The sequence below is a fragment of the Otolemur garnettii genome, unplaced genomic scaffold (genome assembly GCF_000181295.1).
Source record: "Otolemur garnettii isolate 467f Iridium unplaced genomic scaffold, OtoGar3 scaffold00114, whole genome shotgun sequence".
Taxonomy (NCBI): domain Eukaryota; kingdom Metazoa; phylum Chordata; class Mammalia; order Primates; family Galagidae; genus Otolemur; species Otolemur garnettii.
This window is the reverse complement of record NW_003852509.1, coordinates 6,153,827-6,169,147: the sequence shown is the minus strand read 5'-3', so window position 1 is coordinate 6,169,147 and position 15,321 is coordinate 6,153,827. Positions and strand designations below refer to the sequence as shown.

The 15,321-nt window shown below is 36.5% G+C and overlaps 2 protein-coding genes across 2 annotated transcripts; one reads left to right on the top strand and one right to left on the bottom strand.

Annotated features, from left to right (window-relative positions):
* The first annotated feature begins 1,399 nt into the window (after positions 1-1,399).
* LOC100958297 (olfactory receptor 4K3-like) lies at positions 1,400-2,311 on the top strand. The gene has a single exon (XM_003797290.1). The coding sequence runs from the start codon at positions 1,400-1,402 to the stop codon at positions 2,309-2,311; it is 912 nt and encodes a 303-aa protein (XP_003797338.1).
* Positions 2,312-4,550: 2,239 nt separating this feature from the next.
* Positions 4,551-5,489, bottom strand: LOC100957976 (olfactory receptor 4F6-like). The gene has a single exon (XM_003797289.1). The coding sequence runs from the start codon at positions 5,487-5,489 to the stop codon at positions 4,551-4,553; it is 939 nt and encodes a 312-aa protein (XP_003797337.1).
* Positions 5,490-15,321: the final 9,832 nt, after the last annotated feature.

Below are 15,321 nucleotides of genomic sequence, written 5' to 3'. Positions count from 1 at the left end.
TCTAAGGCAGGTGAGACAGTAGAAATTGCTCCCATTGATATTGTGGAAATGAAGGAATTATTTAACTGATAATTGTATGTGGAGTCTCTGAGTGCCAACAACTTTCTCATTTCTAAAACTAAACTCTAATCTCAAGTTGCTAGGCCCTCTCCTAGTCTTCACGACAGACTTTGGTCCATTTTAGTCTAATGCAGAGATTTCCAGACACTAATTTCTTAGAAACCATCTTGTTTTGAATTAGAAATTTAATATCAGAAATGTGTTCTACAGGACTATAATATGTCAGGCAAAATGGGCTTCCAAATGCATTTTAGTATTCTACACTGAAGACTCAACCTCAGTAGTCACTGTGGCTGTAGTATATCTCAGGCTATGAACAATTTCTTATAGATTATGTAAGCTTTGAGTTTCATGACCAGAGAATATTTATCTCTGATACTCATGATTTCCTTATTCATGGAACATTTATTCTTTCACAGATAGCTAACCACCTCCTCCTTGAATGGTTTTACTCGGGTACTTTGTTGTGTACATTCATTGGTGAAAAACATCTTGTCATTTTGTTAAGACTTGCATTAGGGCCTCTATTATTTTTTTTACTTATTCATTTATTTATGAATGAAACAATCCCTGACTTTCAGTAATGTGTTAATATTTTCTAGACTTTCAATTTATATATCAGAACTATTTGTCTACCATATAGTCCTTAAACAAAATACCCTTTTAAAGAAGTCTGTTATTTTACCTCAGTCCTACAGTATTTAATTGACTATAATTCTTGATTCATACTATATTCTCATTATTTTTCATGCCCATTATGTATATATTTATTCATTCATTAATAAAATTACACCTATGAAAACATGACACAATGCAAGAACTAAATTTATAATGTGATTGTATGCTATGTGCTCATCTTAATGCCCGCTTGGCCCTCCCATCCTCTGAGATTACATATATCATACATTTTCTCCTCTTTACTTCATAAATAGTTTTGTCACTCATATAGTAATATTTTACCTTGAAAAGTTTACTGTTAGTTTTCTACTGATTTTCATCTTCTAAGAATTGTGCTAAATGGATTCATCTTAAACTTTTTTGCTAAGATATTTCTATATGATTTTATGTAGCGTTTTTTGTAATTTTGAACAATATTTCAATGGGCATTATTATAAATTTCTCCTTGTACACATATGCAAGCGTTTATCCTGGGACGTAGATGGTAATGAAATTAATGTGCCATAGAATATGTGAATGTTAAACTTTACAAGAAAATACCAATTTTTTTCCAAAGTCAGTCATCATTAAGAAATTCTCCTAGTTCATGTATTGTTCATTCAGAAAATCTGATATCACTTCTCTTTTTTTTAAAAGGTGAATTTACAACAAACTGGACTAAATGGAAGAAGTAAATCAATCTGTGGTGTCTGAATTCATTATCCTTGGGCTTTGTGATTCATGGGAGCTCCAGGCTTTTCTCCTAGGGATATTTTCTTCCCTTTATTTGATCACCATTTTAGGCAACATCTTTACTGTGGTCATAATCATTACTGACCTCCATCTCCACTCCCCTATGTACTTCCTGTTAGCCAATCTCTCATTCATTGACTTCTGCCTTTCCTCAGTCACTACCCCTAAAATGATCACAGACTTTCTCAAGGAAAATAAGACCATCTCCTTTGGAGGGTGCATGTGTCAAATTTTCTTTGGACACTTCTTTGGAGGGGCTGAAATGGTGCTGCTTGTGTCAATGGCCTATGACCGTTATGTGGCCATCTGCAAGCCACTCCATTACTCCAGCATCATGAACAGACATATGTGCATTGGGTTAGTGACGACATCATGGATCATTGGTTTTTTGCATTCAATAAGTCAACTAGTTGTGATTGTAAAGTTGCCCTTCTGTGGACCCAGGGAACTGGATAGCTTTTTCTGTGATATTCCATTGGTGATCAAGCTAGCCTGCACAGACACCTACATTCTAGAAATGTTGATAAATGCTGACAGTGGAGTACTGGCAACCATTTGCTTCATTCTGTTGTTGCTCTCCTACTCTCATATTTTGTTTACTGTCTGCCTTCACTCTAAGGATGGAGCATCCAAGGCTCTCTCTACCTGCACTGCCCATATCACAGTAGTGGTATTATTCTTTGGACCTTGCATCTTCATCTATTTGTGGCCAGTCAGCATCACCTGGGTGGACAAGTTTCTTGCTGTATTTTATGCAGTCATAACACCTCTCCTAAATCCAGCCATTTACACCCTTAGAAATAAAGAGATTAAAAATGCCATGAAGAGATTACTATGCTAGCATGTGGATTTCAGTGAGTATTACAGAGTCTCTCACATTATCAGAATGTTCAATGTAAACTCCCTAAATTAGCAACCTGTCCTGTTATTCTAGCCTGAGAAGTATCCCTAATTCACAGATGAAAGTAGTACATGTCCAGATGAAATGTCTGTGTCGACTCTACTTGATTTCACAATCATTTATTGGCCAGTGAATGCAACATGATTATCTATGGGAAATGCAGTCAGATTTCATGACCATGATTTTGATTGTGCTCAAGGATGACTAAGAAAATAATAACACATAAATGATTATTATATTAATGCTGCTACTTCAACACTCACCAACACATCTTGGAATTTTTTATTATGATAAACATTTCTTTGAACAAAGCATGTCACATTAGTCTTCGCTTAATATTTTTCAAAAGCCAGTGAATTGAGTATTGTTATCTTTACTTTTACAAATGAGTAAACTGGTCTTTCAATTAGTAAGCATTCTACCTAATTTATCTGGAGAGACAACTAGTAAAGTAATCATCAAGCATTCCCCATGACACTCAGAATAAAACAGAATCAACCACAATCTGGAGAGAATGTTGTTCCTTCATTTATGTCTAGGTCATGTGTGAAACAGTGTAATTATCCTTGAAAGATACATATTAAAAATAAAGATGAATGCTCTAATAACCTCAGGGGATTTTGCTTCTTCTCTTTCTTGTAATAAATGTGTGGAGGGGGGATTATTATCTATACCAGATAAAATCAAAGGAAACATGCTATGTTCTCTAAAATGACTAAGGAATCCAAAGACCTTCTGTTTTATGTATATCATATTAATATTTATAATTTTGAAATAAAACCAAAAATATTTAATACTTATAAGTTAACTCATTTAAAAATAACTCCAATAAGGCACTATATGATCAAAACTAATGTCATAAGCAAAAAAAGTATTATATAAGATAAATTATTAGAGAAAGCTTGTCAGCAAGGAATTTAGACAGAGCAGTTGTTAGATAATAATAATGCCAACCATGAATTGATCAGGTCAACATCCATTTGATATGTAAAGAATCTTCATTCATTTAGTCATAAAGTCAAAATTTCAAAAATTGTAATATGTGTGCAAAAAATTAATATATAAATCTCCAAGCCCTAGGCCAACTGGAGAAGATGGGACAATCACAGGTCAAATACAAGGTCAAATCCAAGACACACACTAACTCTGCATCAATTCTTTCTCCCTCTCTTCCTAACATATGTCAATGCTCCCTCATTCGTCTTTTGTTGTTTACCTTGTCCCACTCTGTTTTTTCTTCCTCCGGGTCTTAAATTCTTATCTCTCTCTCACACGCTTTTTGGCTTTCAGATAAAATATAAATTCACTTCTTCATATCCTGAGTTTAAATGGATGAGAGAAAAATATTTCATACTTCTTTCAAAAGTTTAACTACATTAACCCTAAATTAATTAATTTAAATCTAGAATGTCCAATATCTAAAGTCATACTATCAGTAGATTCTAAGGTAGTAATCTATGCTTTTTCATAAACTTTCTATTAAACTTTCCTGGGATCCTTAACTCAGTTTCAAAACAATTGAATGTAGAATTAAGGTGATAATTTAATGTAACCTCATAGTCAATATTCTATTCTGAATATTACAAAATATTCAATTTTTAAAAAGTATTTTAAAGTATCGGGAAAATATGTCTTTTACAATGGATAACAGTATTTTTCAATATAAGTAATAAGGTAATGAACATAAAAACTAATTCAAAATAGCACTTTATTTCAAAGGAATAAATATGGTGAGAGCTAATTTATCTTTTTATGAGATAGTCTTCTAATCCACAAATGAAAAATGCCAACCTCTGTTAGGGTTTCTGTGACTCCAGTACTATGCCCTTGGTTTCATAAACTTTCGGAATTATCTATAGACTACTAAAAATATAAGCTATACAAAAATAATGTGTGCTGTCTGGATTTGAAAGTCCTAAAGGTCATAAAAATTATTCACAAGTGAAAATTTGAATATGTAATCATATCCATTATTTTTAAAGTTGTACAAAACCATCTAAAATTTTCTGACCTCCTGTGCTTAGAAAAATTGACACACTCTGTCCAATAAGATTATATAAATATCAAACACTTTACATGTCTTTCAGCTAATCCTCAAATTTTGTATAATTATTTAAGCCCTTATGTTACTTAGAAATGTTTGAAAATGTGCTAAATAACTTGTGTTCTCATTAGTAACTTAGGAGATCTTCCTCAGACTCAGGAGCTGACTACTTAGTCTCTTCATTGCCATCTTCATGTCTTTGTTCCTCAGAGTGTAAATGGCAGGATTCAGAATGGGTGTAATCATGAAGTCCAAAATGGCAAGAAACTTATCCACTGGGACTGTGGGAAATGGCCACATATAAACAAAGATGCATGGTCCAAAGAACAAGACTACCACAGTAATGTGAGCTGAAAGAGTTGAGAGGGCCTTGGACAAACCAGCTGAAGAGCGTTTCTGTACAGTAACTAGGATGAAGATATAGGAGATAATCAGTAAGAAGAAGGTGCCTGTGGATATGAACCCACTGTTGGCAGTAACCACAAACTCTGTTCTATAGGTATCTATGCAAGCGAGTTTGATGAACCAAGGAAGATCACAGTAAAAGCTATCTATTTCATTGGGACCACAAAAAGGCAAATAGACAACAAAAGCCAACTGGGCCACTGAGTGAATGAGACCAATAGCCCAAGCACCAGACAGAAGCAAAATGCATAACCGTGGGCTCATGATGGTCAGGTAGTGGAGTGGCCTGCATATGGCCACATATCTGTCCAGTGCCATGACTATGAGCAGCACCATCTCAGATCCACCCAGGACGTGAAGGACAAATATCTGGATGACACACCCTTGGAATGATATGGTATTGTGCCCAGAGTACAGGTCAGAAATCATCTTAGGAACTGTTAGGGTAGAAAGGCACAAATCAATAAATGAAAGATTTCCTAAAAGGAAGTACATGGGGGAGTGTAAATGAGGGTCAAAGGACACTGTCAATACAACTAAAAGGTTCCCTGTAACAATTGTTACATAAAACAGTATTGAGAAAACAAGGAGGAAATGCTGCATTGGAGTAGATGTTGACAGTCCCAGGAACACAAATTCAGATACCTCCGTGTAATTTGCTTCATACATTGATTCTGTTATTACCTGAAAGAACAAAAACAAGATAATAACAAAAGGAATTTATCAGAAATAAATATTTAAAGAGAAGATTTTAAGCTGTTTTAAAATTCTTAACAAAAAAGACATCTTCTGTTATAACCACAAGACATGAAAACTTTATGCATTCATTTATCCACCCCACTAATATTCCTGATGAGTGCCTACTGTATCCCAGGAACTAGCCAAGTTCTGAGGTAAAATAATGACTGTGGTTTCAGGTGACGCTAGACTTCAATAGCCTTAAATACTCTGATAATTGATTTTTAAGAAGAAGAATAGAGTACTATGAGCAGCACAATGTAATTCATCACAGTAGTGTCTGCTCAAACTCTGCTAAACCAGGAGTACTCCAGATTTTGGAAGTGGCGTATGCAAAGACCCTGTGACAGGAAAGGCAGTGAAGCAGGAGGTTGAACAATGAGAGCAGGCTGGATTGGTCAGTCAGATTTAAATTGTGTGTCTGTTATAAGACTGCATTTCATCCTGAAAGCCACCAAAAGTTGGTAAAGGATTTTTAAACTGTAAACTGATTATATTTCTGCTTTTAAATGATCAAAATGTAAAGAATGGAACAAAAGGAAGGGCTAGAGAGAGCGTAGAGTAGTAACCCATCAGGACACCACTGAAGAACCATATCAGGTCAGGCGGGCAGGATAAATTATTCAACCACTGGTGTTTGCCAAACAATGAAACTTAGAAAAATATAGATCTTTGTTTCTGAACTTGAACACAAAGAAGTTTCAAATGGATATATAAATGTTAAAAACAAGCCAAAAGGAAGTGTTTGAATATTTAGATAAATATTAGGTTAGAAAATTTATTTTTGTTCTTCTGAGCAAAGTATCACAAGAATGGAGGGAAAAGTATCCAATGTACACACCCCTATTATGAAACTAATTTATACTTTTTATATGAAAGCTATAACCAAATAGCCTAAGAATATGGGGAGGGGGAAGAGAGAAGGGAGGGGGGAATGAGTGGAGGGAGGGGGATTGGAGGGATCACTTCTGAGGTTTATCTTACAGAGGTACAAGTGAATCTTTCTAAGAGTAGAATGTGAACAATTTAAACATTTTAAAACAATAACTAAGAAAATGACATGAAGGCTGTGTTGACCAGTTTGATGGAAGTATTTCAGATTGCATGTGAAAACCCCACACTGTACCCCAGAAGTGCATTAATGTACATAGTTACCATTCAATAAAAAAAAAAATTATTTTAAGCATATACCCATATTCATAAATGAGAAAATAATTGATAGTATCCAAAATATTTTAATATTATAATAGATATTTTAATAGAATATATTATATTTTAATAGAATTTTTTAGATATACAGATAATATATAATAGTATTTTAATAGAAAATATTTTAGATATACAGATAGAACTATGTAAAGATAATATATAAATATTTTTATATGATGATATCAGCCCTATAAAAATATAAGTATAAAAAATTATGGAAAATACAGAGGATGCCAAAAAATGCATACACATTTTAAGAAAGGAAAAAGGTGTATTGAAATTGTAATATTCAATGTATACTGAGAACAAAGATGAATATAAATCACATTGAGCATCTCTTGTAATTTCAGAAATCAAACATGACTAGGGGATTACAAATTTAATACAGTTCTTCCCTGTCCTAAAATGGGTATACTTTTTTTGGCACCCTTTTTAGTTGTAAAAGATTAGACACTGTTTTTAGTTGTAAAAGATTAGACAGATCCCCCAACTCTTTCAAGACTGAAGCTCTCCTTCCCTCAGGAACTGGAACCATTGGTAGTTGGCTGCTCGCTGCTGAGTTCTCTGGAAATTGCCCCTGGCTAAAGAGAGTCGTCTCATTCAAGGTTCATGTTTGTGGGGCGGCAGATATCCAAAGACTGGCCATTGCCTCAATTCAAGATATCTCTGTGGGGCTTTCCCAACTTCAGAGGTTCCTCAAGGGATCAACTGAGACATTTGTTGGGACTTCGATAGAGTTCAACTTCTTGCTCTGTTTATCCTGCTCCATTCTTCCACTCTCATGTCTCATCTTAGACAGCACTGCCCAGTAAATACACTTCCTGCTTGTATATTTCTATCACAGAGTGTGCTTCCCAGGAAACCTACACTGCATTGTTACCACTGTATGTTATTTAATGTATATAATATTTTGCATGGAAAATATATTTCATTATCCTTGTGCTTGGACATAAAAATTAACTCGTGTAATAAAATTTGTTATTTGTTTCAATAAAAAAAACGGTTAGACAGATGGTTGATATCCTTAATATAAAATTAGTGATTCCAAATATATAAAGAAAAGGAGTATGGTAAATCCACTTTGAAATGAACAAAACATATAAAGACCACTGACAGAAGAAGAAATCCAAATAGTCAATAATCATATTAAAATAAAACGCACACTAGTAATCCAAGTTATGTAAACAGGATAGCATGCAATCCTACCTAGTACATAAAGAAATTGTCAAACTTTTTAACAATTGGTGATTTGTTATGGATGAGGCTGTGAGGAAATAGACACTCTCATAAGCTGATAATAATAGTGCAAATTTAACCCAAATTGTTAGCCTGCAGAATCATGTGCTAAATAAATGCTCATTGTTTAAAGGTTAAAAAATAATAATAATGCAAATTGATAACATCTCTAAAAGGCATATCGAAAACAGAGATCAAAGGTTTAAAATTTTCCTTACCTTATAACTAAGAATCCCACCTCAAGAAAATTTACTTAGTGTAACAACAATAGATGAACAAAACATTAAGTTATATGAGCACCTACTATATCACTATTTATAAATAGAAAAATTAGAAATAACCTAAATGTCCACATGGAGAGTTAAAATTATATGGCACTTTCAACTGAAGAAGCCAATCAATTTCATATGTAGAAACAAAAAAATTAATACAAAGAAAGACATTAATAAAAATATATTTGAATAAGAAAGAAAGTTATGACATAAAATGTCCAAGAAATCCATTTTGAAAATTTGTCTAGGAAAAGATAGAAAAGTGCTTCTTTAATGCTTATCAATAAATTGTTAAATTCTGAGCTTGTCTGTATTTATGAGATTAAACCATATGAAATTGTCCTTTCAGTAGATCAAAGATGAAAAATATCAGTTTTATAGAGTTTAATCTAATATGTTAACTTTTCTTTTCTTTCTTAGTTTTCTCAACTCATTTAAGTGACCAAACGTTACTGATGGTCCTCTCACCCTGAACTGAATACCGTGGGCTCCGCACTCGCACAACCACACCACACTTTCCCCAGCCCCACACCATTGACTTTCCCACATCGTCAGTCCTTCCTATGCTGCTCCACACCAGGCCCAGGCTCCACCCCTCCAGCTGGTGAGAGCACCATGCACATGAGAGTCAAGAATGGACTTGAGGATAGTCAGGCCAGGCAGGACTGGACATCCCAAGAGCAGGTATTGTAGCCAAATAGAAACACTGCAGAAGTGATGCAAGGACACCCTGCCACTAGGGCACTGAGGGAAAGTTTTATAACCAACAACTGAAAAAAAGTACAACAGGACTGCACAAGGGACAATAGGATAACCACTGAGGTGAATGGAATGGAGGTGACTTTTGAGGGACTTGGAGTCAAATCTCTATCTGAACATTTTGACCGTGCCATGTGTAGAATGTGCATATTGTGGAATACAAAAGAGGGTGCATTCAGTATGTTCCTAACTGGACAAGATGAACACAAATATTTTAAAAACAAAGGAAAAAATCAAAATGATATTTTTGTTTCTCAGTGGTAGAAACATGAGTGATTTATTTTTGTTTTCTATTTCTTGATTTTCTAAATGTTAAAAATTTCATATTAATACAAATTGCTTTCACGTAATACATTCATCATGTTGTCATCATAAGACTATCATCTTGATTAAAAGGTCAATATATTAACTCCACAAAGAGGTCCAGTTTGGAAAAAATAGGAAGCCTTGTCCAGGTACCTCACAAGAGTAGCACAATACATACACATGGCCAATAAATGCATCAGTACTTACTGATGTCCTTAGAGCTTCATTGTTTTTGTTTTACTAAATGGCAGGAAAAAAGAAAGATACACACAGAGAGAATAAATAAATGAGAAAAAGAAAGAAAATTTTCAGTATTTCAATTTTTAGTATTCAGGGTTTCAAAATAAAAGTACTCTTATACACTCTTCATAGAATTACAAATTGATAATATTTATTAGAATTTAAAAGGTACAGACAAATTTCTACATGTACTAGCACAAGAGTAAATACTGATATATTGATTCACATATACATACATACATACTTCTTATGTGCATGTTTTTGACACATGTCAATTAATAGGGAACTTCTTAATCACAATATAAAACATCTATACAATGGAATACTACGAAGCTATCATTATAAAATCAACTAAGTAGTTCTACATTTTTAGATCTAGAAAGATACTCAATTTAAGTTTAAAACTAGAGACTGCACAATGGAATAAATATATGGAACCTTGCTTGTACATTTGAATAAAAACCTTCTCCAAGAATATGTGGCCTTATTTCTGTATTGTTTAGATGACCTGAAACAATCTTGTATTGCTTCTGACTTAAAAATTGCTATTTTAAATACAAAATAAGAAGTTCAAAATGCAAAGCTCTGTAAATTCAGTGCAGTAATGCTGAGTACCATTCAAATAAGCCCTTAACAATTGAAATACAGTTTGATAAATGCATAAACACTGATTTGTTTTCTTGTTTTAAAAAAATCACAACTTCCACTTAGAAAATATTGTTAGAAAGAAATTCATCACAGAGCTAAAACCTCACGTTTGAGCAGTCTATTGCTAGTTTCTTTAACATGGATCTGTTCTTTAGTTGATGTATACCAGGAAGGAAGGAGATGAAAGGCACAGGAAAGAGAAGAGAGAGAAAGGATGGGAACAAGAAAAGGAAATATAGGTGAGAAGAAGAATGGAAGCAAGCAAGAAGAGATACCATTAAGGCTGGAAGGGAAGCAGGTGAAAAGTGTACCCACGGAATATGGCAATAAAGCTTTGGCTCTGTCTATGCCCATCTCCCCAGCCTCTCATCTGGACTCTCCACCTCTTGAATCTAAAGAGCTACAGGGACTCTCCTTGTTCTTTCACGACTCCCAGGCTTACCTATACTTTTTTTGGCATTAAAAAAATCTCTGACCTTTTTCATTTAGCTCATTACTTCTCATTCTAAAACTTCCATCTTATGTATTAATTAATCAAGAATGTTTCTCTCTTGAATAATGTAATATATAAACACACAGAAAGTACTCTGTGAAAGTCGGCTTTTATTATTTTCATTGTTGAAATAAGTATAACACCATTTTGATCCTCAAATAATAAGATCTCCCTCTCTATTCCAGTCTGAATTAGATATTCCTTCTGCGTGCTCTCACATCACACTTGCAAACCTCTTATGTATCTATTTCACAATATAATTTACAATTGGCTGGTCTTTCTGTCTCCACTTGAGCTTCTTGAGAGCAGGGACTATATTTGATTCACAAACCCTGGCCTGCAAGTGTTGTGAGTTTGAGAAGAGAGGTAGATATTTCCATGGGTATGAGTATGCATATGTATAGAAATGAATGAAAAACTATGGTAATTTTTTTTTTTTTTTTTTTGCAGCTTTTGGCCCGGGCCGCCACCTCCAGTATATGGGGCCAATGCCCTACTCCTTGAGCCACAGGTGCCACCCTACATATGATAATTTTTATGGTAAAGAATATTTATCCTACATCTTATTCCTTTTGAAAAGTGATGACAATAAAGTTACTTAAAACCTTTGTCATTTTTTAAGTTATTACACACACATGCCAAGTCTAAGGCAATTCACCATAAAACCAATTGTGAAGATTGTTACTAGTGTCCATTGAAATATAATACAAACCCAGAAATTTCCTTTTAAACCAAGACACAGTCTAGGCACAAGGAGAAATGAAAATTCTAACTTCCCCTTAGAAAGACTGGTATGAGTGGATTCTCAATAAATGCTTGTTGAATTAAAACAAAGAAATGAAATTGAGAAAGAGTTTTAATGTTTTGACATAGATACTGTACATAACTTATATAATGAAAATACTAATATCTGATAATTTTAGTAGGTTATTAATTTTAATTGTATCATTCTCCCACTTACCTGGCCCTCCAAAAATGCCAGAAAGCCCGGTTTTCACTGTTACTCTTTTAACAAATGCTCTTTTAAACCAACGTTCTCCTCTTTGACGCTGTGTGGTCATTGCTTCTCACAACTGCTCCAGCTCCATCAACCCCCTAACAACAGCTTTTGGTGACCACTTGATGACTTACGGTCTAAGTCCCCAGGCCATTTATCATGGGAATGCTACTTTTAAATTCCCATGTCCTTAAAGGAAAAAAAAATAAAAGTTTGGTTAAGAAAGTAAATGGGAAACATAAATGGGAAACAAAAATAACTATGTCTAGTAAAGGAGGACAGCAGAACATCTTCAGGAAAAATCAACAACCTATGTTATAATGTCTATTTAGAAATTAAATATCATTCTTCATCCTCCATTTACCAAAAATTTAAAGTAATATGAAAGGAAGATTTTTTGCTGCTTGCATTTTGGTAGGTAGAGAGGAGGAAATCTGAATATAATCTGCTCTGTGAAAAGACTGCATTTTGTACAGACTAGTAAGAGAGGACATTGTGCAATGAATTACATCATCAATTCAGTTGCTAGCCCACAGCCATGGAATTTTGGGAAGAAAAATGCTCCCTGTTACTAATCTTATACTGCAGGTGTTCAAAGTCCTGGTTGTACTTTTTCAAATATAATAACCTATATTTGTAAAAATTAAAAAAGGAATAAGTAGTAACAACTCATTAAAAAAAAAAAAAAAAAAAACTGACAGTGCACTCAGGCAAATAGTTCTTTCTCCTCCGGCCTCCAATGCCATGGAATTGTGATATCCTCTACAAATTAACCCCAGCTGGTTGTCGGTAGACCAGGAGGAACTGGAGCTGTCGCCCCACCCCCATGTCCTCAGCAGCCAGCCTGCTCTGCAGCTGTCACTGGCCTCCCTCTCAACCCCTGGGAGCAGGTGCGGGAGTGTGCCACAGCGGGCAGTGATGACCCCATCACACACATGTCTCCACCTGGGGACAGCGATGGGACATGCCCTCCATTTCTCATTCATACAGACAAGTGTTGACACAGGGACACTTGGGAGTCACACAGATAGGGAGATGGCCTGCCACACTCGGGAAGCTTTCTGGCTCACTTTACCTTATGGAGGGTGCACAGCCACTTACATTAGCACAAAATATCCTGACAGAGGAATCCCAGACATGCTGTGTCTGTCCCCACTGCATTCATGAATCAATACTGCATTGATTCACACTTACCTATCCTCTAATACAAGAGGAAAATGCCATGGGCACCCGGCCTGTCTCAGTCTGTCAACTGGCAGCTTCTGCGGAGAAGGCACCACAGGGCCCAGTTTCCCTGATGCCACATTGCAGGCAGGCAGAGAGCGTCGGGGAGGGAACATGATCGGAGGTGGCAGGCCTGGGTTTACATCTCACTTTAGAAAGTTATTCATGCTCCTGAGACCCAATTTCCTTGTCTGTAAAGTAGGAACCACACCATCTAAGATCAAATAAGCTAATGTGTGAGCACAGAGCACCCCACATGGTACCCGAGGATGTTCCCTGTGGTCAAGGGCTATTACCACTTGAGAACACAGCTTCTGTGCTGGTCTTTTGGTGAACAAGGTCCACATCCTTGGAGATCTCATGCCAGGGAACAGCCCCAAGGAATACTTCCATCCTAGTATGTGTTTTTTATCAGGTTTACAGTAAATCCATCATAGTACAGCTCCTCAATTTACTTATACATTAAAAAAACCTGGTAGCTTAAAAAAAAAAAAAAAACCCCTGCCTAGAGATTTCAGTTCAGAAGGTCCAAGGTGGGCAGTGGGCCTGAGTCATCACTACAGAGCCTGGGGGGTGGGGGGTCTGGATGCAGCACATAACATGATCTGATGCATCCCAGAGCTCACCATGGGGTCTATGGAACCTCCCTGGTCACCCTCTACACTGGGCGACCTGAGAACCGGGTGCTAGAGCGTGAGCAGGATGGGAAGTGTGGGCTGCATGTGGAAAGGGATGGAAAGAATGGAAGCCACTGCTTTCCCTGTCTGGGAGCCGCTTAGGGCACCATGCACAGGGCCACAGCTCACACACCCACACACAGGGTGATCCAGGAGCACACAACAGTCCCTACCCACATTAACTAAATGGGTTCTATTCTGACTGGTTCCTCCCATCCAACCTCCCTCTCTCTCTCCTCACTGGGCAAGCCTGAGTGAGCCCATCTCTAATTCAGGGCCTCACGGTACATGTTCCAACTGCCCTCATCACGTGGACTGTGGAGCGTGGCCCTTCCTTTCTCCCTCAGGGCCAAGGAGTGCACGGCCCTGCCTCCCTCATGACAGTGGGGTTCACACCCCATTCCCTGTTCCTTGGAGCTGTGAGGCATCTGCCCAGTTGCCTCTGTCCCTGCAGGGCAGCCTATAAGCCAGCTGTTCTCAACCTGTGGGTTGCAACCCCTTTGGGAGTCAAATGACCCTTTCACAGGGATCACCAAGACCATTGGAAAACACATATTTCTGATGGTCTTAGGAACTGAGACACTGCTCCTCTATCTGTCTCCAGGCAAGTCCACCCACATACGAGTACCAGCATGATGACATCATCACACCAACCCCATCACATACACCCCGTACAAATACAGGTGTACGTGACAAGGTTGGCGCCATAATGTATTTATGCAGACCAGTCACACATGTGTAGAAAGCAGCTACTCTGTTAAAAGCAGCTACTGTGTTGAAAGCAGCAGTATTGGAGGTAAAACGACACTTCATGAATTATAATTACTGGGTAAATGTAAAATCATGTACTGTAAAATCAACAACTACTGCAAATATATATATACCTATACCATGGGAACTAATCTGGATGCTGACTGGTCTTTTTCTATTCAGCTGCGGTTGATGTGAATACTGCCCCCTTGTGATAGTAACAGGTATGTAAAAAACAACCCAATGGTAAATCATAGGAAACTTTAACGAACTGTATTGACTGAACCATGCTGTGTATCATCTTTTGTATTATTAAAGCTATTGTTATATATTATTTTCATTAGCAATCCATCCCATGACAATGGATTGTGTAGAAAAGAATGTTAAGAAAATATAATGGGGATTTTTTACAGTATGGTTTTACCTTAATAATTACAACAGGAATTGAGAAACTGCAGTGGGTTATTTGTTGTGAAGTTCTATCAGCCGAATCTATGAAGCTGAACAAACTAAAACACCATATTGATAGCAAGCATCCAAGCTTTGCTGGCAAGGATACCAGCAAGCATCCAAGCTTTGCTGCCAAGGATATGTTAGAAGCAAAGCTGATGGACTCAAGAAAGCCAGACTTGACACTGGTGGCAAGTACCACAAACAAAACGTAGCAGCCATTGTAGCTTCACATTTTGTGGCACTCAGAATCACCAGAGCTGTGAAACCTCACACCACTGCTGAGGATTTACTGTTGCCAGTGGCCAAAGACACTGTTCAAGTTATGATTGGAGACAAATTTGTTACGAAATTGAGTGCAATTTCCTTATCTAATGACACTGTCCACAGAATAACAGATGACGTGTCTGCTGATATTCCTGATCAGATAATCCAGGAAATTAATCTGCTCCACTTCCAATATTTAGTATCCAGCTTGATGAATCTACAGATGTTACAAACT

Excerpts from the sequence above, each read along its gene's own strand:
- LOC100957976 (XM_003797289.1), bottom strand. The coding sequence starts at position 5,489 with ATGTATGAAGCAAATTACACGGAGGTATCTGAATTTGTGTTCCTGGGA.
- LOC100958297 (XM_003797290.1), top strand. The coding sequence starts at position 1,400 with ATGGAAGAAGTAAATCAATCTGTGGTGTCTGAATTCATTATCCTTGGG.